Source organism: Hemiscyllium ocellatum, chromosome 1, assembly GCF_020745735.1.
Source record: "Hemiscyllium ocellatum isolate sHemOce1 chromosome 1, sHemOce1.pat.X.cur, whole genome shotgun sequence".
Lineage (NCBI taxonomy): Eukaryota > Metazoa > Chordata > Chondrichthyes > Orectolobiformes > Hemiscylliidae > Hemiscyllium > Hemiscyllium ocellatum.
Window position 1 is genome coordinate 123,404,805 of NC_083401.1, and position 27,282 is coordinate 123,432,086.

Consider the following 27,282-nt stretch of genomic DNA (forward strand, 5'->3'; position numbering starts at 1 on the left):
CATCCACAAGTGTAATCTTTGCCCTCTTATTTCTTCCCTCCACCCATATGAATTCCACAACATTGGATCTAAAACTACTTCTTGCTATTATACTTACTCCATCTCATGCTAACAAAGCGACTTCACTATCCTTTATTTTCTGCTTATATTTTCCAAAAGTCACATATCCATGAATATTTAATTCCCAGCTTTGATTTCCTTGTAACCATGTTCCTATATTGGCCAGACAATCCTGCCCATTAATCTCTACTGTGGCCTTAATTTACTTGTTTTTTTTCCCCCAAAACTCCATGCATTTAGAAGAACCATTAATTTTGCCTTTTCACACATTTTCCCCCTTTGACCCTATTTGCTACTGTTTTTGTACATTGATACACTGTTTCCCTTCGTGTCCCACTCTATTTCACTAGCATGTGTCACTGTGACTTTGCCTTGCAACGCTGCCATATCCTTTTGCTTTGTAAATCTACATACCCCTTCTCCAGAACCCTATTCCATCTTTAGTTTCAAGCTTAGTCTCCAGTGTTAGTTATTTTCAATTCGCCAAGACACCGGTCCTAGCATGATTCAAACAAAGCCCATCCTACTAGAACATCTCTCTTCAAGCCCACTACCAGTGCCAGTGCCCTGTGAACTTCAATTCATTCCACCCACAGCAATCTTTAGGCCCCTGATTTAACTAGTTTACTTTATTAACCTGTGACACATTATTCATGGCTCAAGTAGTAATCCTGAAATTATTATCTTGGAGATATTGCTATATAATTTAGTACCTAGCTGTTCAAATTCAATTCAAAATGGTCCAAAATCATTCAAAATCAGCATCTTCTTTCAAGTAGTATCAATGTCATTGGCACAAAAGTTTACATTGCCAAATGGATCCCTCCTGCTCCAAGTTCTTTTCCAGTTTTGAGGAGATCCCGTGATCCCTGGCATTGGGCGGGCAATATAGCCTTCAAGACTTATGCTAATGACTGCAGAGAACAGTATCTATCCCCTAAATTATACTGTTCCTACTACAGCTATGTTCCTTCTTCCTCCACCCCCACTTGAATGGTTCCCTGTTCCAAGTTAGCACAGAGAGTTCACTCATTCCCATTCTCATTCTCAGAGTTTGTAAGCATCTCATAATTGTTGGACAATTGCAGGCGTCAAAGCTTTCTAAGAGGAATTATCCTTTCCACATAGAGTCATAGAGTCATAGAAATGTACAGCATGGAAACAGACCCTTTAGTCCAACTCATCCATGTGGACCAGATATCCCAACCCAATCTAGTCCCACCTGCCAGTACTAGGCCCATATCCCTCCAAACCCTTCCTATTCATATACCCATCCAGATGCTTTTTAAATGTTGCAATTGTACCAGCCTCCACCACTTCCTCTGGTAGCTCGTTCCATACACACACCACCCTCTGTGTGAAAATGTTGCCCCATAGGTCTCTTTTATATCTTTCCCCTCTCACCCTAAACCTATGCCCTCTAGTTCTGGACTCCTGCACCCCAGGGAAAAGACTTTGTCTAATTATCCTATAAATACTCCTCATAATTTTGTAACCCTCTATAAGGTCACCCCTTAGCCTCCCACACTCCAGGGAAAACAGCCCCAGCCTGTTCAGCCTTTCAAGTTTCACAACATCTTTCCGATAGGAAGACCAGAATTGCACGCAATATTCCAACAGTGGCCTAACCAATGTCCTGTACAGCCTCTACATAACGTCCCAACTCCTACCTTCAATACTCTAACCAATAAAGGAAAGCATACCAAACGCCTTCTTCACTATCCTATCTACCTGTAACTCCACTTTTAAGGAGCTATGAACCTGCACTCCAAGGTCTCTTTGTTCAGCAACACTACCATTAAGTGTATACATCCTGCTGAGATTTGCTTTTTCCAAAATGCAGCACCTTGCATTTATCTGAATTAAACTTCATCTGCTACCTCTTGGCCCATTGGCCCATCTGATCAAGATCCTGTTGTAATCTGAGGTAACCCTCTTCACTTTCCACTACACCTCCAATTTTAGTGTCATCTGCAAAACTTACTAACTGTACCTCTTATGCTCGCATCCAAATCATTTATGTAAATGACAAAAAGTAGAGGACCCAGCACCGATCCTTGTGGCACTCCACTGGTCACAGGCCTCCAGTCTGAAAAACAACCCTCCACCATCACCCTCTGTTTTCTACCTTTGAGTCAGTTCTGTATCCAAATGGCTAGTTCTTCCTTTATTCCGTGAGATCTAACCTTGCTAACCAGTCTCCCATGGGCAACCTTACTGAAGTCCATATAGATCACATCTACTGCCCTGCCCTCACCAATCCTCATATGCATCTTGTCAAAACAATTTAGGGTCTTACACACCTCAAAAAAGTCACTCATTGCACTTTATACTCCAATAGAAACAGGCCTATCCTGTCGAACCTATCTTCATTAGAAAATCTTCATTCCAGACTTCCATCTAATAAAACTCTCTGAGCTATCTCCAACACATCCTCCTTTAAATATGGAAGCCAAAACCACACACAGCATTTGAAACACCAATCCCCTGCATAAGTTGAGGATAACACCCCTAATTTTATGTTCAATTAGCCCTCTTTGTTAAATGTTTTATCTGCAAGATAACTTTAGTCATGCAACTCAAGATCAAGTCTGTTTTCAGTTAAGAATTTGAGTTCTGTTATGCCTAATTGTCTACCCTACATTTATTCCATTAACAAAAATGCAGCTAAATGAAAGAGGAAAGCAGTAATCAAGAAAACATACAAACTAGATAAACCAGAAGAATTTATTTCTAATGGTAAAGTATGGGTAAATTGAATCCCTTCAATAAGTATAACTTGCGTTGAATTGTACCTAAAGTTTAGGAGAAGGCAATCTAATACATTGGAATTGTTCCACAAGTCTATGGAGGATAATCAGGTACAAATTAATCCCTGTTGCTTAAAATGCTTTCTTGTAACTCTTATTATATGTTTCTGGTTCTGTAACGTTTAGTCTATTCTAAATTGCTTTGATTACAGCAATTCCAAAAGCTGTACCATTTTTATATTATTTGAAAAACACAATTTGGGGTATAAGTGCATTGCAGAGATCAGGACATTGGCCCAGCGAAAATCTTGCCTGCCAAGGCTGCAGAAGCATATATGAGGGAATGTCCTATTGTTACACCCCAGCCTGTACTGTGCAGTGCACTTAGATGTGCAGTGCTGGCACAATCTTGAATATAAGTCACGTGGAGTACTGACAGGAAAGATGCCAGCACTGAAAGATTAATTCAAGTCAGACACAAAATTTGTAATGGCACTCCTGAAGGCCAAGGGCTGCCTGGTGGCGCCTTTATCCTCTCGAGGATGATTTTAATGAAAAATGTGCTTCTTCAAGGTTTGTAATCAGCTTCACGCCTCACTAAAACCTACTCAAAGTGAAAATCTGACTAAACTGTCAATCCTGGTTATGCAGTCTGAGCCTGCATTTCATTTTTAATTTGGAAATCTGTGAAATCGACTACAATTATAACCATCGCTGTCTAAGTAGAAGAAGTGAGGAACAATTTATTACATTAGATTACTTTTCTTTAAACAGTTAATTATGAAAAATATGTACATTTCATAATCTTGATTGTGAGTACTCCTGCTAATAATCAGCAATTACAACAAACTAATCACCTGGTTAAAAAAAAAATCAGATATTCATCAAAATGAAGAAATATCCTACAGGTACCATAATTGTCATAAATGGTGGATAATGTTTGTATGAGCTGTACTTGTAACTCCTTTAACTGTCTGTCTAATTAATGTTCTTGAGGTAAGGAAATTTACCTGGTCTGACCTACAGATGACTCCAGAAACACAGCATGTCATTAATTCTGAACTGCCCCCTGAATTAGCCTAGGAAGCCACTCATTTCAGTGTAATTGAGGATGGGTATTAATGCTGGGCTTGGAGCCAATTTAACCAGACTTTCTTGAACTAACAAGAAGAATGAATTTATTAATTAGTAAATGTGAGAAGAAATAGCAATACGACACACACACACACAGATTAGAAATATGAGGTGAGTTCAACAAGATAAAAATGAAATAGAAATTCAGATATATAGACCAGTCTCTCAGCTGACTACCAAGAGTAGATAGTTAAATGTTGTGTCCATCACACCAGAGGTTAGCCGTAGCATTGATGCTGGTAATTGAACAATTGTTTCTTTCTGAGATTCTTGGTGTTGTAAGCTGATTTAAGTTATTTATTCGGATTCCTGTGTTGTAACTGATTGGCAGCACTCTGAATGAGAGAGGATCTTTACCTGAAACACAAGGGTAACTTGGGGATGGTCCTCTGACTGTGGTTTTCATAGCACACTAATGCTTGCAGACTGGTTTACCACAAGAACATTCAGTCCTAGATTTGCATTCTAGTTGAGTCAAAACTGGATTTGTAACCTCTGTCCTTGAGTATTCTCAAAGTTAAAAGTACAAATGTGTCTGCAGTTTGGGACAGAAACTGCAGTGGGTATCCTGCTGTTGAGCAGGGGGACATCTGCACCTTACTGTCATCCTTGTGATCTATTGAGATGACCCTTGTCATCTCAATAGATCACTGTCCACCATTGGTAGTTACATCTCCTTGGTCCTTTGCAGAGTTTTTTATACACCTGCAGTTACTTTGTCTCTGTAGCAGTCCTCTTTTAAAAAGACACATCTTAGGATTAAGGGCTTAAAACGCCCCTGAAATTCCAACCTATCACCATAAAACTATCTACAAACCGTGTTCTCAACTGTGCTTGCCTTGGCAGTGCAGAAAAACAAAACATGGCCGGAAACCTGGGCCTATTTTCATATTTAAGAAGATAATTAATACAAGAATGCATAATGAACAAACCATGATAACTAGATGCAGAATTGAGTGAGTTCTGAATGTAAACAGAAATGCAGGATAAATGTGAACCGTTTTGTTTAATGCGGCTCAATGTTAGTGAATTAAGCGCAGTTTCAGGGTATTTTCTTGCCTGTAAAGTTTTACATGTTGACTTTAATTTAGCTTCAATTTTAAAACAAAACATGCTTAACCTTTAACATACTTATTCATCTGTACAGTGATGTTTACCACCAGCTGCTCAAGGCAGTCTGCAGCTGTACAATTCCTTATAGAACTTCTGAACGAGTTTAGCATCTGGAGGGGCTGGAGTTAAAATCACTTAATGGCATATTAACAAGAGATGGGTGAAGTCACTTGGCATATGCTCTTTTAAGAGACAGAGATATTGTGGGTGGTAATTCCATTCGAGAAAAGTGAGACAGATCATAAATTTGGAGCTGGATTATGAAGAGGTAGAATGTACATTGCAGCTGTTCTGAGCTCTGGTTAAACTATCAGGAGTACTCCACTCGGTTCCAGGCACCATGCAGCAGAAGAATACATCCACCTTGTACAGGTTCAGCATAAATTCACCAGAATGACAGCAGGACTAAAAGGATTAAAACTACGAAGTCAGTTTGCATAGATTCCATTTTTATTTTGTTGTAATGAAAGAATTTGAAAAAAAAACACTATTTCAAATGGTGGGCAAGTCCAGAACAAGGAGACTTGAATTTATATGTTCAAAAACAGTCATTCACACAAATGGTGGTGAAACTCGGGAACTCTATCCTATAATCACTGTTGATCTTAAGTCAATTGATATTAACTGATACTAGAGCTTTTTGTTAGTCACAGTTTGAAGGTCTATGGAATAAAGGTGGTTAAATGAGGGTTAGGATTCAGCTGAAACACAATACTAGTTGAATTATAGAACAGGTTGGAATGAATGGACACATATTCCTATGTAACTCACTGAGAATTGGGTCAGACATCACATATTTTCTTTTTTAGCACTAGAAACTGAAATATAAGTTTGATTATATAAAGCATTGGTTATGCCACAGCTATAGTTGTGACAATATGATGACTTCAAGAGGTGTATTTTGTCCTTTACTTTTAATGAAGAAAGATTGGGACAGAGTTACAGAGCAGTTTGCTCAAAGCCAATATAGTAAACAGCTTGTGAGGCTTTGGATTTTTTAAAAATTAAAGTTGGAACAATAGGAGCAGCCTGAAAGGGTGGGGTCAAGCTCCTACAGAACCAGGACATTTAGTTTTGGCTTTCTGCAGTTGCTGGGATGTGGAAGCTATTGTTCCTAACTCTGTCATAGCTAAAAGCTGGGATTCTCTTCCTGCTGCTAGAATTGTATACAAAACAACCTGTTTTACTGGATTTGCTTTGCCAAAGGTTTGTTTATAGGATGTAACTACATTGGAATAGTAAATGAGTAGAAGCTAATATATCAATTATTGTATTCAACATTTTGACAGAGTTATAGTTAAGTCAATTCTTTTCTTTAATTTTTATTTTGTCTGTATTTTAACTGTAGTATAAAAATAAAGTGTGTTTTGCTTAACATTGAGTAGTTTGACCAATTGAATTGTTTTTGGAATGTAACATCTTACACTTAACTTTACAATAAGAAAAATTTAGGTTCTAGGCTAACTTCTTAATGTATTTTGAGGGGGCTTGGTCTGGTCAATAACATAATATAATGTGCAGTCTGGAATCCACATTATAGAAGGGGTGTGATTGCAGTAAAATGGGTGCAAAAGAGATTTACCAGTATATTCTTGGGATGGAGAGTTTTAGTTATAAAGAGTGAGTGGATAGATTTGGTGTGTTTCCTAGGAACAGAGGAGGCTAAGTGGAAACATTATTGAGATGTATGAAATTATGAGGGGCATAGGTAAGGGTAAACAGAAAAAAACTTTCTCCTGATGGAGGGATTTAAGGTAAAGGGGTTTAGAGGGGATGTGAAGAAAGTGACAGGAATCTGGGACTCACTGCCTATAAGGGTAGTAGAGGCAGATACCCTCACATCATTTAAGAAGTATTTAGATGTGCACTTGTCATGCTAAGTCATACAATTCAATGGCCCAATTGCAGGAAAATTGGATTGTGACCGACACAGACTCAATGGGCTGAAGGGCCTTTTTAGGTGCTTTAGACTTCAGTGACTCTATGACTTCTAAACAATGAAACACCAAAGTGCTTATAAACTAGATGATACAATGTTGCTTTATGAAGTAGTGAGGGGGAGAAATTGTGACTGAGGTCTGGAATTTTGATTACGATGACTGCATTTTTCTTCCTTTCCCTTTATGAATCTGTTAAACTGGCTTTTGTCTGTCTAAATTATGATTGAGGGTATATAATTAGCACAGGCATGGATAGAGGATTGGCTGACTGGCAGAAGACAGTGAGTATGGATAGAGGGGTCTTTTCCAGGAAGGCAGCTGGTGACTAGTGGAATTTCACAGGGGTCAGCACTGGGATTACAACTATTCACATTACGCATTAGTAATCTGAACAAAGGAACTGAGGGCATTGTTGCTAAGTTTTCAAATGGCATAAAGGCAGGTGGAGGGACAGGTAGTGTTGAAGAAGCAGGGAGCTGCGTAAGGACTTTGACGTATGAGGTGAGTGGTCAAAGAAGTGGCAGATGGAATACAATGTGGTGAAGTGTGAGGTTATACATTTTCGAAGGAAGAATACAGGTGTAGACTATTTTGTAAATGAGGAAAGGCTTAGAAATCAGAAGTGCAAAGGAACTTGTAACCCTTAGATCAGGATTCTCTTAAGTTTAACATGCAAGTTCAGCTAACAGTTCGGAAAACAAATGCAATGTTAGCATTCATTTTAAGAGGGCTAGAATACAAGAGCAGGGATGTAACTGCTGAGGCTGTAGAAACATAGAAAATCGGTGCAAGAGTAGGTCATTTAGCCCTTTGAGCCGGAACCACCTGGCTGATCGTGCAATCTTAGTATCCCATTCCCACCCTCTCCCCATACCCCTTGATCCCTTTAGCCACCAAGGCCATGTCCAACTCCCTCTTGAATCTATCTAATGAACTGGCCCCAACAGCTTCCTGTGGGAGAGAATTCACAGATTCACAACTCTCTGAGGGAAGAAATTCTTCCTCATCTCAGTCCTGATTGGCTTACCCCTTATTCTTAGACTGTGACTCTTAGTTCTGGAGTTCCACAACATCAGAAACATTCTTCATGCATCTAGCCTGTCCAGACTGCTCCAGTCAGACTGTATTTGGAATATTGTGAACAGTTTTGAGCCCATAGCTAAAGAAAGCTGTGCTGGCCTTGGAGAAGATCCAGAGCAGGTTTACAAGAATGATCGTGGGCATGAAGTGATGGTCATATGTGGAGTGTCTGAGGACTCTGTGTCTGTACTCAATGGGATTTAGAAGGATGAGGAGGGGATCTGACCAAAACTTACAGGATACTGAGAAGCCTGGATACTGTGCATGTGGAGAAGATGTTTCCACTAGTATGTGAGACTAGAACCTGGGGGTACAGTCTCAGAGAGAAGGGACTGACCCTTTAGAACTGAGATGAGGAGGAATTTCTTCAACCACAGGATGGTGACTCTGTGGAATTCATTGCCACAGAAGGCTGTGGAGGCCAAGTCGTCCAGTGTATTTAAGACGGAGACAGATAAGTTCTTGATTGGTAAGGGAATCAAGGGTTACAGGGAGAAGGCAGGAGAATGGGACTGAAAAGCATATCAGCCATGATTGAATGGCTGAGCAGATTTGATGGGCTGAATGACCTAATTTTGCTCTTACATCTTATGGTATTTGGGCTTTTAAAGGGGTATTTTTCAAGCTACATGGTAGATTACAAATCCTATATCTTCTGTGTTACTATAAGTAGTCATGTTACAATAAGTAGTTATTTTGCTGTTACTGATGAACCTGCTATGAATTGCTTTTGTTCTGTGTAGCAGTCAGTCAGATAAATTGGTTATTTTGATGGTCTCACTAGAATTGCATAAAGTTACACTTTTTCGGATGATTTGTGGAACAGTGGGGAGTTATTACTGGTACATACTTCCTCGTCAAGTCATAACAAAGGCCAAAAGGGGATGACAGGTACTGATTGGCAGGAAACTATCAAATCATTCTCTTATGCTTCTTCCACACTCAAACCAGAACTGACTAGAGAATAATTACTTTCAGCACATTTACACAGATAAGAGATTGGTCTGCTCCACATTTATTGTGTACAGCTTGAATTAATTTCATAGTAAATTGAATAAAAAAGGTACAAATTAGGGGCATTCGTGTTAAAGGAAACTAAAATAATCTAATACAAATAAATAACAAGTTAAGGAAAAAAATGTGAATGGGGATTTATTTAAAGCTAAATAGGTCATGCATTTGAAAGTTTGGCTGGGATTTAATGCTTTTTGCACGAAATATGGGGTTGGATGTCTTTAATGGTGACAAATCCTCACCTCCATCAGGTCAAATGTAAACCAGGAACCTATGTCCTGACCAATGGCTTTTCCACCTGTCAGATACTCTGCCAAGAGATCTACACCAATTGGAGCTGCCAGCCGATCAGAAGGCAGCACCCACTGAGAGCGGGAGACCCTGAGGCTGGAGCAGCAAGGAGAGTGATTTTTGTTGGAGAACATGAGGTCAGGGGTCAAAAGCAAGGGCAGTGAATTGGCTTTCAGCAACCACACACCTGCCCTAATCTGTGACTCCAATTGCCTCAGGACTGGCCTGGTTTCCAATTTTTTTTGCAACAGGGCGGGTAATGGGGCTGATGGTGGTTTGAGGCTCTAATTAACCACTTAAAGGGGTTTAAATGATACAGGGTTGGGGATGTTGTCCATGCGTCTTCCATCCGGAACCTGGTTGCTAAGAGGGCAAAAAGGGAGTGAGTTTCTCACCAGTGCAAACTTGCCCCAATGATTGCTCTCTTACAATAATAACAGAGTGTTACAGAGAGAGTACACCAGATAGAGGGACGGTGAGTGTTACAGAGAGAACACCAGGGATAGGGGCAGTGATTGTTACAGAGAGAGAACACCAGGGATAGGGACAGTGCGTGTTACAGAGAGAGAACACGAGGGAGAGGGACAGTGAGTGTTACAGAGAGAGAGAGAACACCAGGGAGAGGGACAGTGAGTGTTACAGAGAGAGAACACGAGGGAGAGGGACAGTGAATGTTACAGAGAGACAGAGCAGCAGGGATAGGAACAGTGACTGTTACAGAGAGAGAACACCAGGGATAGGGACAGTGCGTGTTGCAGAGAGAGAACACGAGGGAGAGGGACAGTGAGTGTTACAGAGAGAGAGAACACCAGGGATAGGGACAGTGAGTGTTACACAGAGAGAGAGCAGCAACAGGGATAGGGACAGTGAGTGTTACAGAGAGAGAGAGAACACCAGGGATAGGGACAGTGAGTGTTATAGAGAGAGAACACCAGGGATAGGGACAGTGAGCGTTACAGAGAGAGAACACCAGGAGAGGGACAGTGATTGTTACAGAGAGAGAGAACACCAGGGATAGGGACAGTGAGTGTTACACAGAGAGAGAGCAGCAACAGGGATAGGGACAGTGAGTGCTACAGGGAGAGAACACAGGGGAGAGGGACAGTGAGTGTTGTAGCAAGAGAGAATACCAGGGATAGGGACAGTGAGTGTTACAGAGAGAGACCACCAGGGATAGGGACAGTGAGTATTACAGAGAGAGAGCAGCAGGGAAAGGGACAGTGAGTGTTACAGAGAGAGAGCAGCAGGGACAGGGAGTGTTACAGAGAGAGAACAGCAGGGAGAGGGACAGTGGGTGTTACAGAGAGCAGCAGGGAGAGGGACAGTGGGTGTTACAGAGAGAGAGCAGCAGGGACAGGGAGTGTTACAGAGAGAGCAGCAGGTAAAGGGACAATGAGTGTTACAAAGAGAGAGAGAGAGAGAGAGCAGCAGCAGCAGGTATAGGGACAGTAAGTGTTACAGAGAGAGAACCCAGGGAAAGGGACAGTGACTGTTACAGAGTGAGAGCAGCAGGGATAGGGACAGTGAGTGTTACAAAGAGAGAACCCAGGGAAAGGGACAGTGACTGTTACAGAGAGAGAGCAGCAGGGATAGGGACAGTGAGTGTTACAAAGAGAGAGAGAGAGAGAGAGCAGCAGCAGCAGGTATAGGGACAGTAAGTGTTACAGAGAGAGAGAGCAGCAGTAGGGATAGGGACATTGATTGTTACAGAGAGAGAGAACACCAGGGAGAGGGACAGTGAGTTTGCAGACAGAGACACCAGGGAGAAGGACAGTGAGTGTTAGAGAGAGAGAGCAGCAGCGATAGGGACAGTGATTGTTACAGCGAGAGAGAACACCAGGGAGAGGGACAGTGAGTGTTACAGAGAGAGAGAACAGCAACAGGGATAGGGACAGTGAGTGTTACAGAGAGAGAGCATCAGGGATAGGAACAGTGAGCATTGCAGACAGAGAACACCACGGAGAGGGACGGTGAGTGTTACGGACAGAAAACCCCAGAGAGAAGGACAGTGAGTGTTGGAGACAGAGAACACCAGGGAGAGGGACAGTGAATGTTACAGAGAGTGAGCACCAGGGAGAGGGGCAGTGAGTGTTACAGAGAGTGAGCACCAGGGAGAGGGACAGTGAGTGTTACAGAGAGAGAGCAGCAGGGACAGGGAGTGTTACAAAGAGAGAACACGAGGGAGAGGGACAGTGGGTGTTACAGAGAGAGAGCAGCAGGGATAGGGACAGTGAGTGTTACAGAGAGAGAGAGAGAGAGAGAGAGCGCAGCAGGGATATGGACAGTAAGTGTTACAGAGAGAGAGAGAACACCAGGATAGGGACAGTGAGTGTTACAGAGAGAGAGAGAGCAGCAGGGATAGGGACAGTGAGTGTTACAGAGAGAGAACACCAGGGAAAGGGACAGTGACTGTTATAGAGAGAGAGCAGCAGGATCAGGTACAGTGAGTGTTACAGAGAGAGAGAGCACCAGGGATAGGGACAGTGAGTGTTACAGAGAGCACCAGGGAAAGGGGCAGTGAGTGTTACAGAGAGAGAGCAGCAGGGAGAAGAACAGTGAGTGTTACAGAGAAAGAACACCGGGGAGAGGTACAGTGAGTGTTACAGAGAGAGAGCAGCAGGGATAAGGACAGTGAGTGTTACAGAGAGAGAGAACACCAGGGATAGGGACAGTGAGTGTTATAGAGAGAGAACACCAGGGATAGGGACAGTGAGTATTACAGAGAGAGAGCAGCAGGGAGAGGGACAGTGAGTGTTACAGAGAGAGAGCAGCAGGGACAGGGAGTGTTACAGAGAGAGAACAGCAGGGAGAGGGACAGTGGGTGTTACAGAGAGCAGCAGGGATAGGGACAGTGGGTGTTACAGAGAGAGAGCAGCAGGGACAGGGAGTGTTACAGAGAGAGCAGCAGGTAAAGGGACAATGAGTGTTACAAAGAGAGAGAGAGAGAGAGAGAGCAGCAGCAGCAGGTATAGGGACAGTAAATGTTACAGAGAGAGAACCCAGGGAAAGGGACAGTGACTGTTACAGAGAGAGAGCAGCAGGGATAGGGACAGTGAGTGTTACAAAGAGAGAACCCAGGGAAAGGGACAGTGACTGTTACAGAGAGAGAGCAGCAGGGATAGGGACAGTGAGTGTTACAAAGAGAGAGAGAGAGAGAGAGCAGCAGCAGCAGGTATAGGGACAGTAAGTGTTACAGAGAGAGAGAGCAGCAGTAGGGATAGGGACATTGATTGTTACAGAGAGAGAGAACACCAGGGAGAGGGACAGTGAGTTTGCAGACAGAGACACCAGGGAGAAGGACAGTGAGTGTTAGAGAGAGAGAGCAGCAGGGATAGGGACAGTGATTGTTACAGAGAGAGAGAGAGAGAGAGAGAGAGAGAGAGAGCGCAGCAGGGATATGGACAGTAAGTGTTACAGAGAGAGAGAGAACACCAGGATAGGGACAGTGAGTGTTACAGAGAGAGAGAGAGCAGCAGGGATAGGGACAGTGAGTGTTACAGAGAGAGAGAGAGCAGCAGGGATAGGGACAGTGAGTGTTACAGAGAGAGAACACCAGGGAAAGGGACAGTGACTGTTATAGAGAGAGAGCAGCAGGATCAGGTACAGTGAGTGTTACAGAGAGAGAGAGCACCAGGGATAGGGACAGTGAGTGTTACAGAGAGCACCAGGGAAAGGGGCAGTGAGTGTTACAGAGAGAGAGCAGCAGGGAGAAGAACAGTGAGTGTTACAGAGAAAGAACACCGGGGAGAGGTACAGTGAGTGTTACAGAGAGAGAGCAGCAGGGATAAGGACAGTGAGTGTTACAGAGAGAGAGAACACCAGGGATAGGGACAGTGAGTGTTATAGAGAGAGAACACCAGGGATAGGGACAGTGAGCGTTACAGAGAGAGAACACCAGGAGAGGGACAGTGATTGTTACAGAGAGAGAGAACACCAGGGATAGGGACAGTGAGTGTTACACAGAGAGAGAGCAGCAACAGGGATAGGGACAGTGAGTGCTACAGGGAGAGAACACAGGGGAGAGGGACAGTGAGTGTTGTAGCAAGAGAGAATACCAGGGATAGGGACAGTGAGTGTTACAGAGAGAGACCACCAGGGATAGGGACAGTGAGTATTACAGAGAGAGAGCAGCAGGGAAAGGGACAGTGAGTGTTACAGAGAGAGAGCAGCAGGGACAGGGAGTGTTACAGAGAGAGAACAGCAGGGAGAGGGACAGTGGGTGTTACAGAGAGCAGCAGGGAGAGGGACAGTGGGTGTTACAGAGAGAGAGCAGCAGGGACAGGGAGTGTTACAGAGAGAGCAGCAGGTAAAGGGACAATGAGTGTTACAAAGAGAGAGAGAGAGAGAGAGCAGCAGCAGCAGGTATAGGGACAGTAAGTGTTACAGAGAGAGAACCCAGGGAAAGGGACAGTGACTGTTACAGAGTGAGAGCAGCAGGGATAGGGACAGTGAGTGTTACAAAGAGAGAACCCAGGGAAAGGGACAGTGACTGTTACAGAGAGAGAGCAGCAGGGATAGGGACAGTGAGTGTTACAAAGAGAGAGAGAGAGAGAGAGCAGCAGCAGCAGGTATAGGGACAGTAAGTGTTACAGAGAGAGAGAGCAGCAGTAGGGATAGGGACATTGATTGTTACAGAGAGAGAGAACACCAGGGAGAGGGACAGTGAGTTTGCAGACAGAGACACCAGGGAGAAGGACAGTGAGTGTTAGAGAGAGAGAGCAGCAGCGATAGGGACAGTGATTGTTACAGCGAGAGAGAACACCAGGGAGAGGGACAGTGAGTGTTACAGAGAGAGAGAACAGCAACAGGGATAGGGACAGTGAGTGTTACAGAGAGAGAGCATCAGGGATAGGAACAGTGAGCATTGCAGACAGAGAACACCACGGAGAGGGACGGTGAGTGTTACGGACAGAAAACCCCAGAGAGAAGGACAGTGAGTGTTGGAGACAGAGAACACCAGGGAGAGGGACAGTGAATGTTACAGAGAGTGAGCACCAGGGAGAGGGGCAGTGAGTGTTACAGAGAGTGAGCACCAGGGAGAGGGGCAGTGAGTGTTACAGAGAGTGAGCACCAGGGAGAGGGACAGTGAGTGTTACAGAGAGAGAGAGCAACAGAGATAGGGACAGTGAGTCTTACAGAGAGCGAGAGAGCAGTAGGGAAATGGACAGTGAGTGTTACAGAGAGAGAACACCAGAGAGAGGGACATTGAGTGTTACAGAGAGAGAGCATCAGGGATAGGAACAGTGAGCATTGCAGACAGAGAACACCAGGGAGAGGGGCAGTGAGTGTTACAGAGAGTGAGCACCAGGGAGAGGGACAGTGAGTGTTACAGAGAGAAAGAGCAACAGAGATAGGGACAGTGAGTCTTACAGAGAGCGAGAGAGCAGTAGGGAAAGGGACAGTGAGTGTTACAGAGAGAGACACCAGGGAGAGGGACAGTGAGTGTTACAGAGAGAGACACCAGGGAGAAGGATAGTGAGTGTCAGAGAGAGAAAACAAGGGAGAGGGACAGTAAGCAGAATTTACCAGCCCCTGAACAATGAGTAATGTTATATCAATACTGAATTTGATTAAAATGGAAATATTCCATTCTTGATGTCGATAAACAAAAGTTCTCAATTTCCCCAAAACCAAGATTTTAACAACCGGTTCAGAATTTTATACATAGCTGTCGAGAAGTTGATTTGCATGCATTAACATCTCCTATTAACCTAATCTTATCCCATTTTACTACAGTTTGCAATTTTACCAGGCACTGGAGAGAAATTAGTTGGCAACAGTTCCCAGCAGGAAATACTGAGTGGTGACCAGATGACTCCAGTCACAATTTCCTATTCTGGGCATCCATCTTGGCTGATAGTGGCCAACATCTCAGGGCCTTTTGCCCTGAGCAGTGACCTTCAGCAATCATTCACCCAAGGAGGCTGGCATTGGATATGCACCAGCTGCAAACATCCTCATAGCACATTTCCACCTGTAGCACAGTTCAGTCCTTCAGTACTGAAATTTGGAATGTTGATTCCAGATCAGTTCGTACAACAGGACAAGCACCTTTGCATTGTTGACAGTTTTTCTCAGGGGTCTTAGTTTGTTCTCTGAGCGCTCACTCACTTCTCACTTACTTGACATTCATTGCATCTCTGCTTTACCTTGCCTTTCTGTGCATTGCAACATCTTTTGGAACTTACAACTTCATGGTACTTTGGTCTTCGAGAGTGTGGTGCTGGGAAAGAGTCTGATGAAGGGCTTTTGCCTGCAATGTCAATTCTCCTGCTCCTCGGATGCTGCCTGACCTGCTGTGCTTTTCCAGGACCACACTCTCCACTCTAATCTCCAGTGTCTGCAGTCCTCGCTTTCGCCTGGTACTTGTCTTGCCTTGCTGCAAATGTGTTGCTGGTCAAAGCACAGCAGGTTAGGCAGCATCTCAGGAATAGAGAATTCGACGTTTCGAGCATAAGCCCTTCATCAGGAATAAGAGAGAGAGAGCCAAGCCGGCTGAGATAAAAGGTAGGGAGGAGGGACTAGGGGGAGGGGCGATGGAGGTGGGATAGGTGGAAGGAGGTCAAGGTGAGGGTGATAGGCCGGAGTGGGGTGGGGGCGGAGAGGTCAGGAAGAGGATTGCAGGTTAGGAGGGCGGTGCTGAGTTGAGGGAACCGACTGAGACAAGGTGGGGGGAGGGGAAATGAGGAAGCTGGAGAAATCTGAATTCATACCTTGTGGTTGGAGGGTTCCCAGGCGGAAGATGAGGCGCTCCTCCTCCAGCCGTCGTGTAGTTGTGTTCTGCCGGTGGAGGAGTCCAAGGACCTGCATGTCCTCGGTGGAGTGGGAGGGGGAGTTAAAGTGTTGAGCCACGGGGTGATTGGGTTGGTTGGTTCGGGCGGCCCAGAGGTGTTCTCTGAAGCGTTCCGCAAGTAAGCGGCCTGTCTCACCAATATAGAGGAGGCCACATCGGGTGCAGCGGATGCAATAGATGATGTGTGTGGAGGTACAGGTGAACTTGTGGCGGATATGGAAGGATCCCTTGGGGCCTTGGAGGGAAGTGAGTGTGGAGGTGTGGGCGCAAGTTTTACATTTCCTGCGGTTGCAGGGGAAGGTGCCGGGGGTGGAGGTTGGGTTGGTGGGGGGTGTGGATCTGACAAGGGAGTCACGAAGGGAGTGGTCCTTGCGGAACGCTGATAGGGGAGGGGAGGGAAATATATCCTTGGTGGTGGGGTCCGTTTGGAGGTGGCGGAAATGGCGGCGGATAATACGTTGTATGCGCAGGTTGGTGGGGTGGTAGGTGAGAACCAGTGGGGTTCTGTCTTGGTGGCGGTTGGAGGAGCGGGGCTCAAGGGCGGAGGAGCGGGAAGTGGAGGAGATGCGGTGGAGGGCATCGTCGATCACGTCTGGGGGGAATCTGCGGTCCTTGAAGAAGGAGGCCATCTGGGTTGTGCGGTGTTGGAATTGGTCCTCCTGGGAGCAGATGCGGCGGAGACGAAGGAATTGGGAATATGGGATGGCGTTTTTACAGGGGGCAGGGTGGGAGGAGGTGTAGTCCAGGTAGCTGTGGGAGTCAGTCGGTTTATAATAGATGTCTGTGTTGAGTCGGTCGCCCGAGATAGAAATGGAAAGGTCTAGGAAGGGGAGGGAGGAGTCTGAGACAGTCCAGGTGAATTTCAGGTCGGGATGGAAGGTGTTAGTAAAGTTGATGAACTGTTCAACCTCCTCGTGGGAGCACGAGGCAGCGCCGATACAGTCATCGATGTAGCGGAGGAAAAGGTGGGGGGTGGTGCCAGTGTAGTTGCGGAAGATGGACTGTTCCACATATCCTACAAAGAGGCAGGCATAGCTGGGGCCCATGCGGGTGCCCATGGCAACTCCTTTAGTTTGGAGGAAGTGGGAGGATTGAAAAGAGAAGTTATTCAGGGTGAGGACCAGTTCAGTCAGTCGAAGGAGGGTGTCAGTGGAAGGGTACTGGTTAGTGCGGCGGGAAAGGAAGAAGCGGAGGGCTTTGAGTCCTTCGTGATGGGGGATGGATAGCCAGACAGCTTTTCATGTCTGCCAGCAGTGATCAGTCTAAGAGGTGGACAGACACCAATCTCCATCAATATTTGTTTGCAAGAAGGAAGTGGATATAGCTCTTGTGGCTAAAGGGATCAAAGGATATAGTAGAAGGCTGGATTAGAATATTCAGCTTGTTGATCAACCATGATCATATTTAAATACAGAGCAGGCATGAGGGGTCAAATGGCCTACTCCTGCTCCCACCATCTGTGTTTCCCTGTTAATATCAGATGTATATGAGTGTGAGGGAATCACATAAATTTACAGTAGTTCTAACAGATTTACAATCTCCTACTGTATTTACATGACATGACTTGTTCTGCATGTTTTGGAATAATGACTCAATGTCACATCCATGTTGAACCATCCCAGTGCCCTCCTTGCCAGAAGCTCCATCTCCCACTGTATTGAGGACTATGTGAAACTGTCATTTGTGCATTATGTCAATGCTGACGGCTCATATTATTAAGGACTTGTGTTATTTCTGATATTCCCCACACAGGTTCAGTAGAACCATCACCCTTGGTTGCAGCCACAGCAATTGGACAAAAAAATTGTGAAGGAACAAATGCAGCAGCAAGTCTAAGACCAGCAGCTCCTGAGCAGCCTCCAATTGCCAGATTCATAGCTGGAACTCCCCTCAGAGAGTGGACGAGCTACAGGAAGCCTAGAGGATATCATCCTCAATGCTAATTCCTCCAGATAAGTGAGGTGCAGTGCTGTTGCTGTCCCGGGATGCCATCATAGATATTTGACGGAAGGACTTGTGAACTGAAGGGGTAAGTAGCCTTTCTATCGCACTGGCCATCAAAGTGACAGTGGCACTAATCATTTTATGGAACTGGCTGCTTCCAAGGACTCATGTGGGATCTCTCAACCCACAAGGTATCAAGGCTGTTACTGATGCAATTTATGTCAGTTCCCACTACCTTATCTTGTCTCCCTGTGATATGTTCCATGTTGACACCCAAGCGGCAGGTTTTGTGAATATGCATGTCTTCTTCCAGGTGTAGGATTCTGTTTACTGTACACGTCACGTTAGAACCCCACATCATCACGTAGGTGACTTCATCAATAGAACAGGTTGCCATCTGGTCATTGCATAAGTCCTCTGTAATCAAAGTCAGCATCAAGTACCCTGGGAGCAGCCATTATACTTATAAGAGAAGTCTTACTTCCTAGCTTCATTTTAAGGGTCAGATGCCTTACAAGGATAGCTATTGGGAGACAAGTGCTACCATGGCAGATAAATACATGAGGCAACCCCTGACTCAGCCATGTGTGAGTACAATGGAGCCTCTACTTCCACCAATTTCCCTGAAATTTTGATGATTGAATCAGTTGGAGGTATAAGGACCTCCAGATTCTTGATGAAGGGCTTATGCCCGAAACCTAAAATTTCCTGTTCCTCGGATGCTGCCTGACCTGCTGTGGTTTTCCAGCACCACACTCTCGACTCTGATCTCCAGCATCTGCAGTTCTCACTTTCTCCCAGTATAAGGACCTTGCCGTATAGTCCAGACAGAGTGTGTCACAGAATAGAAGTTTGCTGAGTTTTCTAAAGGTAAAGTCAGACCACATAGCTGCTCTCTCATTAGAGAAAAAGGACTGGTGGTGCTTTACTTGAGGGTCACCACACCTCAGGCAGTGGGAGCGACTGAGAAGGGAGAATCCTTCACGGTAACCTCAGCTAAGGCAAGAATTGAAGCCACTCAGTTGGCATTGGAAACCAGCTGTCTGGCCAACTGAGCTCACCAACCCCAAGGTGTTTTGTAGAACTAGAGCAGATAATGAGGGGATAGGATTGAGCTTAAGAGTTTGAGAACAGCAGCAGGCTTCCAAGGAGGAAGCTGAGGACATTGAGCAGGAGGAACATCGCCAGTAGCATGACACAGCAGTGCAATGCTGGACACAATTAACCAGACAGGACTTAACTGGTACTCACTTCCAATAGGTATGAGATGGGTTAAGCGGTCAGTCATTGACTGTAAATTTGATGTTCATTGAAAATCTTTCAAGGTGATTTATTCCCAGAAGCAAATGCAGTTTTGTTTTGTTTGTTGCTTCTTCATTTTTCCTGATGCTTAGTAAAAGTTAACATTAACAACTGGACAAAAGCTTTCTAACATGGGATGCTCCTGCATTGTAGCAATGACTCTATGTTATGCTGTACTTCTGACTGGATTCCAACATTGTATAGCACTAGGGGCGGCATGGTGGCACAGTGGTTAGCACTGCTGCCTCACAGCGTCAGAGAACCGGGTTCAATTCCCACCGATTGTCTGTGTGGAGTTTGCACATTCTCCCCGTCTCTGCATGGGTTTCGTCCGGGTGCTCTAGTTTCCTCCCACAGTCCAAAAATGTGCAGGCTAGGTGAATTGGCCATGCTAAATTGCCCATATTGTTAGGTGAAGGGGAATGGGTCTGGGTGGGTTGCTCTTCAGAGGGTCAGTGTGGACTTGTTGGGAAGTCATACTGGAAGCAATCCAATCTAAAGCTGAGGAGCATCTGTAGCTTCATTCCTGCAGCTGCAGTTACAATAAAACAGTCAATGCAAAATCTGATGATGTAAGAGGCAACATATTTATAGATGTGAGAATTCATTTCCAACAAAGTGTCACTCATACCATCCATGTACCATCTGAAGCTTTTCTTTCTTGTCTCTCTCTCAATATTCTCTGAAGATATGTTTGTGGCTGACACCACCTGACCTGGTACAGTTGGCATTAACTCTGGCACTGGTAGTGTGAATCCCAGAAGGTCCCAGTAGTGGTGGGTAATTCTGCCACTAGTGATCACATGATAATCCAAGTGTAGCGGCATTGAGGTGCAGTACATACATAATAGGGTCAGCAGTAGAGAATTCCTGGAGATAATTAGCTCAAGTTCATGGAGAGAAATACTCCATTAAACTCCCCTATATTTACACTTATCTGATTTTTGGTAATATGTAACCCAGATCATGAAATAAAACAAACTCCAGGGGGAGAGAGACAGGGTGTGCCACAAAGCAAAATACCTGCAATGGGATAGTGAATGACATAGACTGAACATGAGGAAGAGTGGAACAAAATATAAAGGGACATAATATCTGATCCTCAAAACAAAGCTGTACAATATATAATATAAAATCTTAAATGTAGAGGTTGTTGATCTAAAGTTTAGTTAAAATGGATCTATCTTCATAAAGCTAGAGAGCTGCTGATGCCCCTAAGGCATTTGGATATAACTCTTTAATAGAATCTCCTGTGTCTCCATTTAAAGCTTAAGGCATTGATAAATGGGTTTGAGGTGTGGGCGTGCAAACGAAGGGGTTATGGGCTCCATGAAGTTGGTTCTGACTTCTGAAAAGGTAGACTTTAGGTGAGGCAAAATTGAGGAGTTTAGCAAGGAAATATTAAAGGGATTGAGCTGAATATAGTGACGGGATGAATAAGAATTTCAACAGAGGTTAAACAAAAAGCGCCTGAGTCATTATCAGTGGTGAGCAACGTTGCAAATATATTTGTAAGTGATGTGTGTGATGGAACGTTTACGGGATTTGAAGCTCAGGTCAGAGTCAAATTGAACAAAAGCTGTGAATAGTTTGACACAGTAGAAAACTGTGATCAAGAGCGGATACAGTTACAAGGATGCGCAGTCTGTTACAGTTTGTAAAAGATGGTTTAAAAAGTCATCAAAATTCAGTGGGAAGTACTTTACCTTATCCAAGCAGAAGACTAATGCTCACCCTTTGTTTGCCACTCTCCATGGTCACCACCAAGCTTCATTAAGATACCATCAATGTACTTTTGCTCTTCTTTCCAGCGGGCTTTTGAAAGTTTTAAGAAAAAGGGGACTTCTCAGGGTGTTGTAGCAGGAAACAGGAGGAAGAGGTTGATGGCCTAAATCTTCCTTTCTGTGTCCTGCTCTTCCTGGTCCCATGGAAGAACTTACCTAGAGGCCTTCTTGAGCTTATTAATCCCCTTCTCATGGCATTCCCTCAGTGGGAAAGATGTAGGTGATGTCTTGCTCAACCCAAAGTGAAAATCATGTCAAGAATTAATGGTGTCATAGATGATGATTAATATGTGACATGTAACCAAAATACTGCACATGCTAGAAGTCTGAAATAAAAGCAGAAAATGCTGGGAATACTTAGGAAATTAGGCAGCCTCTATGTGGAGAAACACAGTTAACATTTCACATTGATGATTTCCCTTATGAAGGGTCAGAAGCTGCTTCACTTGCTGAATATTTTGAACATTTTCTGTTATTAATATCTGAATTAGCACCATGCTGACTTTAGGCAAGCAGTAGGCAGCTTATCCCTCTATCCAGAATCATTGGTTGAAATGGTGGGAACTTTCCAGCAGTTATTAACATTTTAATAAGACTTTAATCACCACCCTCCTAATATTATCAAAGTGGGTAAGGTTAGTTTTACCCAGAAACATTGGGAAAGCAGTCTAATATTAAAGAAACTACAACAAAGAGGGATGGTGATGATTTCCAGTTGCGTATCATTAATGTGCACTTCAAAAACATTTATAATGTCCCAGTACGGCAATAACATGCAGATAAATGAACTTCTGATTGACACAAGATACGTTTAAGTTCTGTTTTGATGTCTTTATTAACTGCACTGATTGAAGATTACTTGATCAACCTTACACTTTATACTTTAGACCATTGCATTTAAAGAAAAAAGTGAAATGATCCTTTGCCTGGAAATCCTTATTGATTGCGTGAAAGTTGCTCTCAGATTCAACCAATTATTCCAACAGTTAGTCTGGAAATCTGGAAAACTCTCAGATTTCCATTAAACACAGTTATTTTAAGATGTTGAATATCCATATTGAGATTGGCATATTGCAAATGTAATTTAGCATTAATCCTAATTTGACTGTTTTGTAAGATACATATATTTCTACAATAGCTGACTAAATAAAGAAATGTAAATACTGTACCCGATGCCCCTTTCTCTCCCTTTTCTCCTGGTCTGCCATCTCTTCCATCTCTGCCTGGGAGGCCTATGCGTCCATGAGGTCCTGGGTTTCCATTTGCTCCAGGTGGCCCTGGTGGGCCAGGTAAACCAGGTACACTACATATTAACTTGGAAATATTACTGGTGTATCTTCGATCTCCCTTGAGTTTGCTCAGAAGAGCTTGGCCAGATACGCAGTAAAAAAAAGCTGCCAGGTAAAGTGAGGCAAACATCTTGAGATCTATAAAAAAAATGCACAGAATGCTTTAATACAGTTTGACAATGACACACTTTCACATGAATTGTTCAGACATGAAGTAGTGCTCACTGCTGCCTACTGGTGGCAATATTCAAGCATTTGATTAATTTATGAAGTAATTGCAAAGTGAAAATGGCATGGTGGCTCAGTGGTTAGCACTGCTGCCTTACAGGGACCTGGGTTTGATTTCAGCCTTGGGTGACTATCTTCTGGATGCTTTGGGTTTCCTCCTGCAGTCCAAAGATGTGCAGGTTAGTAGGATTGGCCATGGTAAATTGCCTTTAGTGTCCAGGGATGAGGGTCCGTGTGGGATACCCTTTGGAGGGTTGGTGCAGCCTCAGTGGGCTGAATGGCTTCTCTTTGCAGTGTACAGATTCTAGGATTCATTAGCATTCTGAAGAGAAAAGCTGAACTACCTTTTTCTAAGAAAGTTCTGATTGGTTGAGTTTCGCCTTTAATTTTAATCTCGACAAAACACAGTCTTAATAACAATTATTCTCCAAGTTTCTGATCATAAAATCTTACCAAACAATGATGAAATTCACAAGTGTTTGTCCTTTCATGTTAGCCCCATGGCTTGAAGTGGGAGTGATCGGAAACTGCCAGTATTTGCTGTTGTCATTCTATTGAATTGACAGCTACTTCAGAAGTCTGCATGTGTACAGCATTAAGTCTATTGGAAATCTAGGAGATGTTTTCAGTAATTTCTCCAGAAGTTGTGTTGCTGAAATTCCTGGGGACTGAAATATCTAAGAGAAGAAAGTGAGGTCTGCAGATGCTGGAGAAGGGCTTATGCCCGAAACGTCGAATCTCCTGTTCTTTGGATGCTGCCTGACCTGCTGCGCTTTTCCAGCAACACATTTTCAGCACTGAAATATCTAAGCAAACAATGAACTTTTAAAATGTTCCACTTTCATGCTGTTAGTTGTGTTGCAAAAAAAACCCTTGAGAATTAGCTTGTTGAATGAGAAGTCTTTAACTTCAAATTTATCAGTTTCAAATTTACCTTGAATAATCTCAAACTTGATCCTGAAAAGTTTATTTTATGTTTGTCTTTATATTTATGCCAATTTTTTCATTGCTGATAAATAACAATAAGTAGCAACAATAAAAATCTTCCTGTTGCAGTTTGCACACTTTCATTTTAACCATTTTCTTAATTCTATCATAATTATTTGCTTCACTGTCTGAAAATTTAAATAAAAATGATAATCAATATTTTTAACCACTTAGTTTGGTTTCTGCAAGAATACTTCAATGTCATTGGCTGCTCATTCCGCTTCAATAAAGTGTGGCGCTGGAAAAGCACAGCAGATCAGGCAGCATCCAAGGAGCAGGAGAGTCAAAGTTTCAAGCATAAGCCTTTCATCAGAACTGGGGAGAGGGAAAAGGCTCAGAAATAAATAGAGGGAGGGGGATTGAGGTTGAGGGTAACGTAGGTGGGATGGCGATAGGTGGGTGCAGGTAGGCGGTGTTTGCGATAGGTCAGTGGGAAGTGTGGAGCGGATAGATGGAAGGAAGATGGGCAGTAGGTCACGTCAACAGGGCAGTGCCAAGTCAGAGGATTGGATCTGGGATGAAGTGAGGGGAGGGGAGATTTGGAAACAGGTAAATTCAATGCTGAGGCCGTGTGGTTGTAGGCTCCAGTTTGCAGGTGGCCTTGTGTAGGCGGTGGAAGAGGCTCAGAACAGACATGTCATGGGGGGAGTGGGAGGGAGAGTTGAAACGGATGGCTACAGGAAGGTGGGGTTGGTTGGTGTGTATGGGCCAGATATGTTCTCTGAACCGCTTTGCAAACTATTGCTTGGTCTGTCTGATGTAGAGGAGACCACATCGGGAACAACGGATGCCGTAAATGCAAGTAAATCTCTGCCGGGTTTGGAATGATCCTTTGGGGCCTTGGACGGAGGTGAGGGGGGAAGTGTGGGCCCAAGTTTTGTGCCTCTTACAGTGGCAGGGGAAAGTGCCAGGTGTGGAAGGGGGTTGGTGGGGAGTTTGGACCTAACAAGGGAGTCACAGAGGGAATGGTCCCAACGGAATGCAGATAGCGGTGGAGAGCGAAAAATATTTTTGGTAGTGGGTTCTGACTGTAGATGGTGAAAATTGCAGAGGATGATCTGCTGGATTTTGAGGACCAGGGGATTCTCTCCTTGTTGGGGTTGGGGATGGAGGGGGGTGGTGGTTTGAGGGCAGACGTGCAGGAAATGGGAGGAGATATATTTGGGGGCATTGTGATCATGGGAGAGGGCAAATTATAGTCCTTGAAGTAGGAGGATATCTGAGATGTCCTGGATTGAAATTGTTCATCCTGGGAGAAGATATGGCAACGGCGGAGGAATTGGAATTAAGGGATCGCATTTTTGTGGGTGCAGTGCGAGGACTGCTGATACCATTGCTGATGGGTACTTTGAGATCTTAAGTATGTATGTTAGCTCGCTGAGCTCGAAGGTTTGTTTTCACACGTTTCGTCACCATACTAGGCAACATCATCACTAAGAGTCTCTGGTGAAGCGCTAGTGGTATGTCCCGCCTTATATCAGAGGTGTGCACATGTTCCACAGATACCATTTTGGAAGAAAACTAGTTGTGTTAATACATTGGTGAGCAAAGAGTCAATATTTTGGACTATTATCTTTATGTGTTATATCTTCTCCTCGTGCTCAGTTGATATTTTGTACATAATGTTTCTAATTAACATGTGATTAACCAACCTCTGAACTTCTGATTGATTCCAGATGTGGTCAAATGTGGCCTGTAATTACTTACAGATTTTATAAAAGAAGATTGACATGAAGAATTAATCTACCACATCTGCCATTCCCTGGTCTACCAGGATATGTTCTTTGATTTGAACCCTTTCTATCGAGCCATGACCTTGAAATCAGGTCTAATTATGTAACAAGACTTAGCAGAATCTTCCCTGCCCTGTTGAGGCAATTTTGGAAACTTGGTCCAAGGCACGTCAATTCCACTCTCACTTCCAGATTTTCCCAGAAGCAGACTCACTGTTCTCAGTTTTGATAGGCATTAAATCGGGTTATATAAAATGGACAATTAGAATGTAATTGCGCACAGCAAACTTATAGGAAGTGCATTGACCCCACTCTACAATAGAAACTCAACAATACTCTGGTGAAGATCCCAAGACAGAAGGTCAGAAGGAGTGCAGAGGCTGCTGGCCTTGCCGCTATCATGGAGCCCCACAGCTGAAATCAGCACAGCTGTGCTCTGAGGAAAACTTGCAAAGGAATTTATTGATATCCTTGACAACTCTGGGCTGGTGTGTAAGCTCATGGTTCTGAAGTAGTTAATACTCATAATACATTAACATTATCCATTTTAGTAATGTCACACAGTGCATGGTGGAGGTAAGGAGTCTTACTCTCAGCTTTTGAAGAGAATGAATGAATGTTTAGACCTCACAAGTCCTCGTAGTGAAGCTCAGCTAAATGTGGTTGTTAGCATGCAATAAAACCTCCTATCTAAGGGGAGAATATCTTCTGTAGATAAACTACAGCAGTGCATCTATCAATCACTAGATCGAACTATGACAAAGCAAAGCCAAATGACGATTGGCAGCAAAATATCTCAAACTGCCCTTTCCCACTACCACAGACTGGGAGAGGAAGCAAAAACCAGAAGGTTGCAGCAGAGGTCATTTGGGAAATATCACATGTGCCTTCTTCTTTACGAGCCTCGACAATGCCTCCATCTGCCTCAGGAGTGACCACCTCTTCACTGGGTTTAGTAGCTGGAGGACTGGCCAATCCTGTTGGCCCCTCCCATTGGGTGTTCTACTTCCATATTCCACGATTCTCTGAGAGGGAAGGGCACGTCGTGGGATTAGGTCCTCTATACAACCTGATGATTGAAATTTTTTAAGATGGAGGATAATTCATCGAATTGTTTTGAAATCTTTTTAACAACAACTGTATCATGTGGCTTGGTCTTGGCAGCCTATGAAACAAAACTCTGTGCAAATTGGGTTCGGAAAGTGCCCTGGGGTAGAATGTAAGGATGGGGGGAAGGGGAAGATGTGGGTTATCTGACACATCATAAACTTAAATATTTTAGTTTTAATGCTTTGCAAACTTAGAAATTCCTCCCCACCCTCAACCGTTTATAATTTATCAATTGGAGAATACTGTATCCACATGCTGTTCTTTGTCAATGGTACTTCACAATAACTGGGATCAAACTGGTCACAGTATCAACACAGAGGTCATTGATTCCAGCAGCAACAGTGTGCATTGTATTCCTCTTAATACAGAAGGAAATACGCAATCTCATCAAAAGGATTCAAATAGAGAATTGGTTCAGAGTCCCCTCAGAATGAATTGAAAATTGAGATTGATCAAATCCCTGCAAGTATTTCAACTGTGTACTTCCATGAAGCACTATCACCTACTGAAGTACAAAGTGATTATTCTGGAGCTAATGGGGATTGATTTCCTGACCATCAATCCTGCCCAGCTTAACATCTGGCACACTTCAGTAATTCAAGACACTTTCTGCTGATATTATGAGGTTAAATATTTAACTGTCGTGCTTTAACGAACAGTAGAAAGGAAATGGATGATGAACTGTGAAAATAAGTTACAAAGACACATATTAACTATGCAATTATAATTG

The 27,282-nt window shown here is 43.8% G+C and overlaps 1 protein-coding gene across 4 annotated transcripts in view; it reads right to left on the reverse strand.

The window, feature by feature from the left end:
• LOC132819876 (complement C1q tumor necrosis factor-related protein 7) overlaps positions 1 to 27,282 on the reverse strand; it is a 55,753-nt gene that overhangs the window by 4,174 nt on the left and 24,297 nt on the right. For 3 of the 4 annotated variants that reach the window (XM_060831832.1, XM_060831813.1, XM_060831803.1), the window contains one exon: positions 22,375 to 22,632. In XM_060831832.1, the coding sequence (XP_060687815.1) occupies positions 22,375 to 22,624 (250 nt within the window). In that variant the 5' untranslated portion in view covers positions 22,625 to 22,632. Of the gene's footprint in view, positions 1 to 22,374; positions 22,633 to 23,175; positions 23,221 to 27,282 lie in introns of those variants that run through there. The other variant, XM_060831823.1, reaches the window with a different exon arrangement.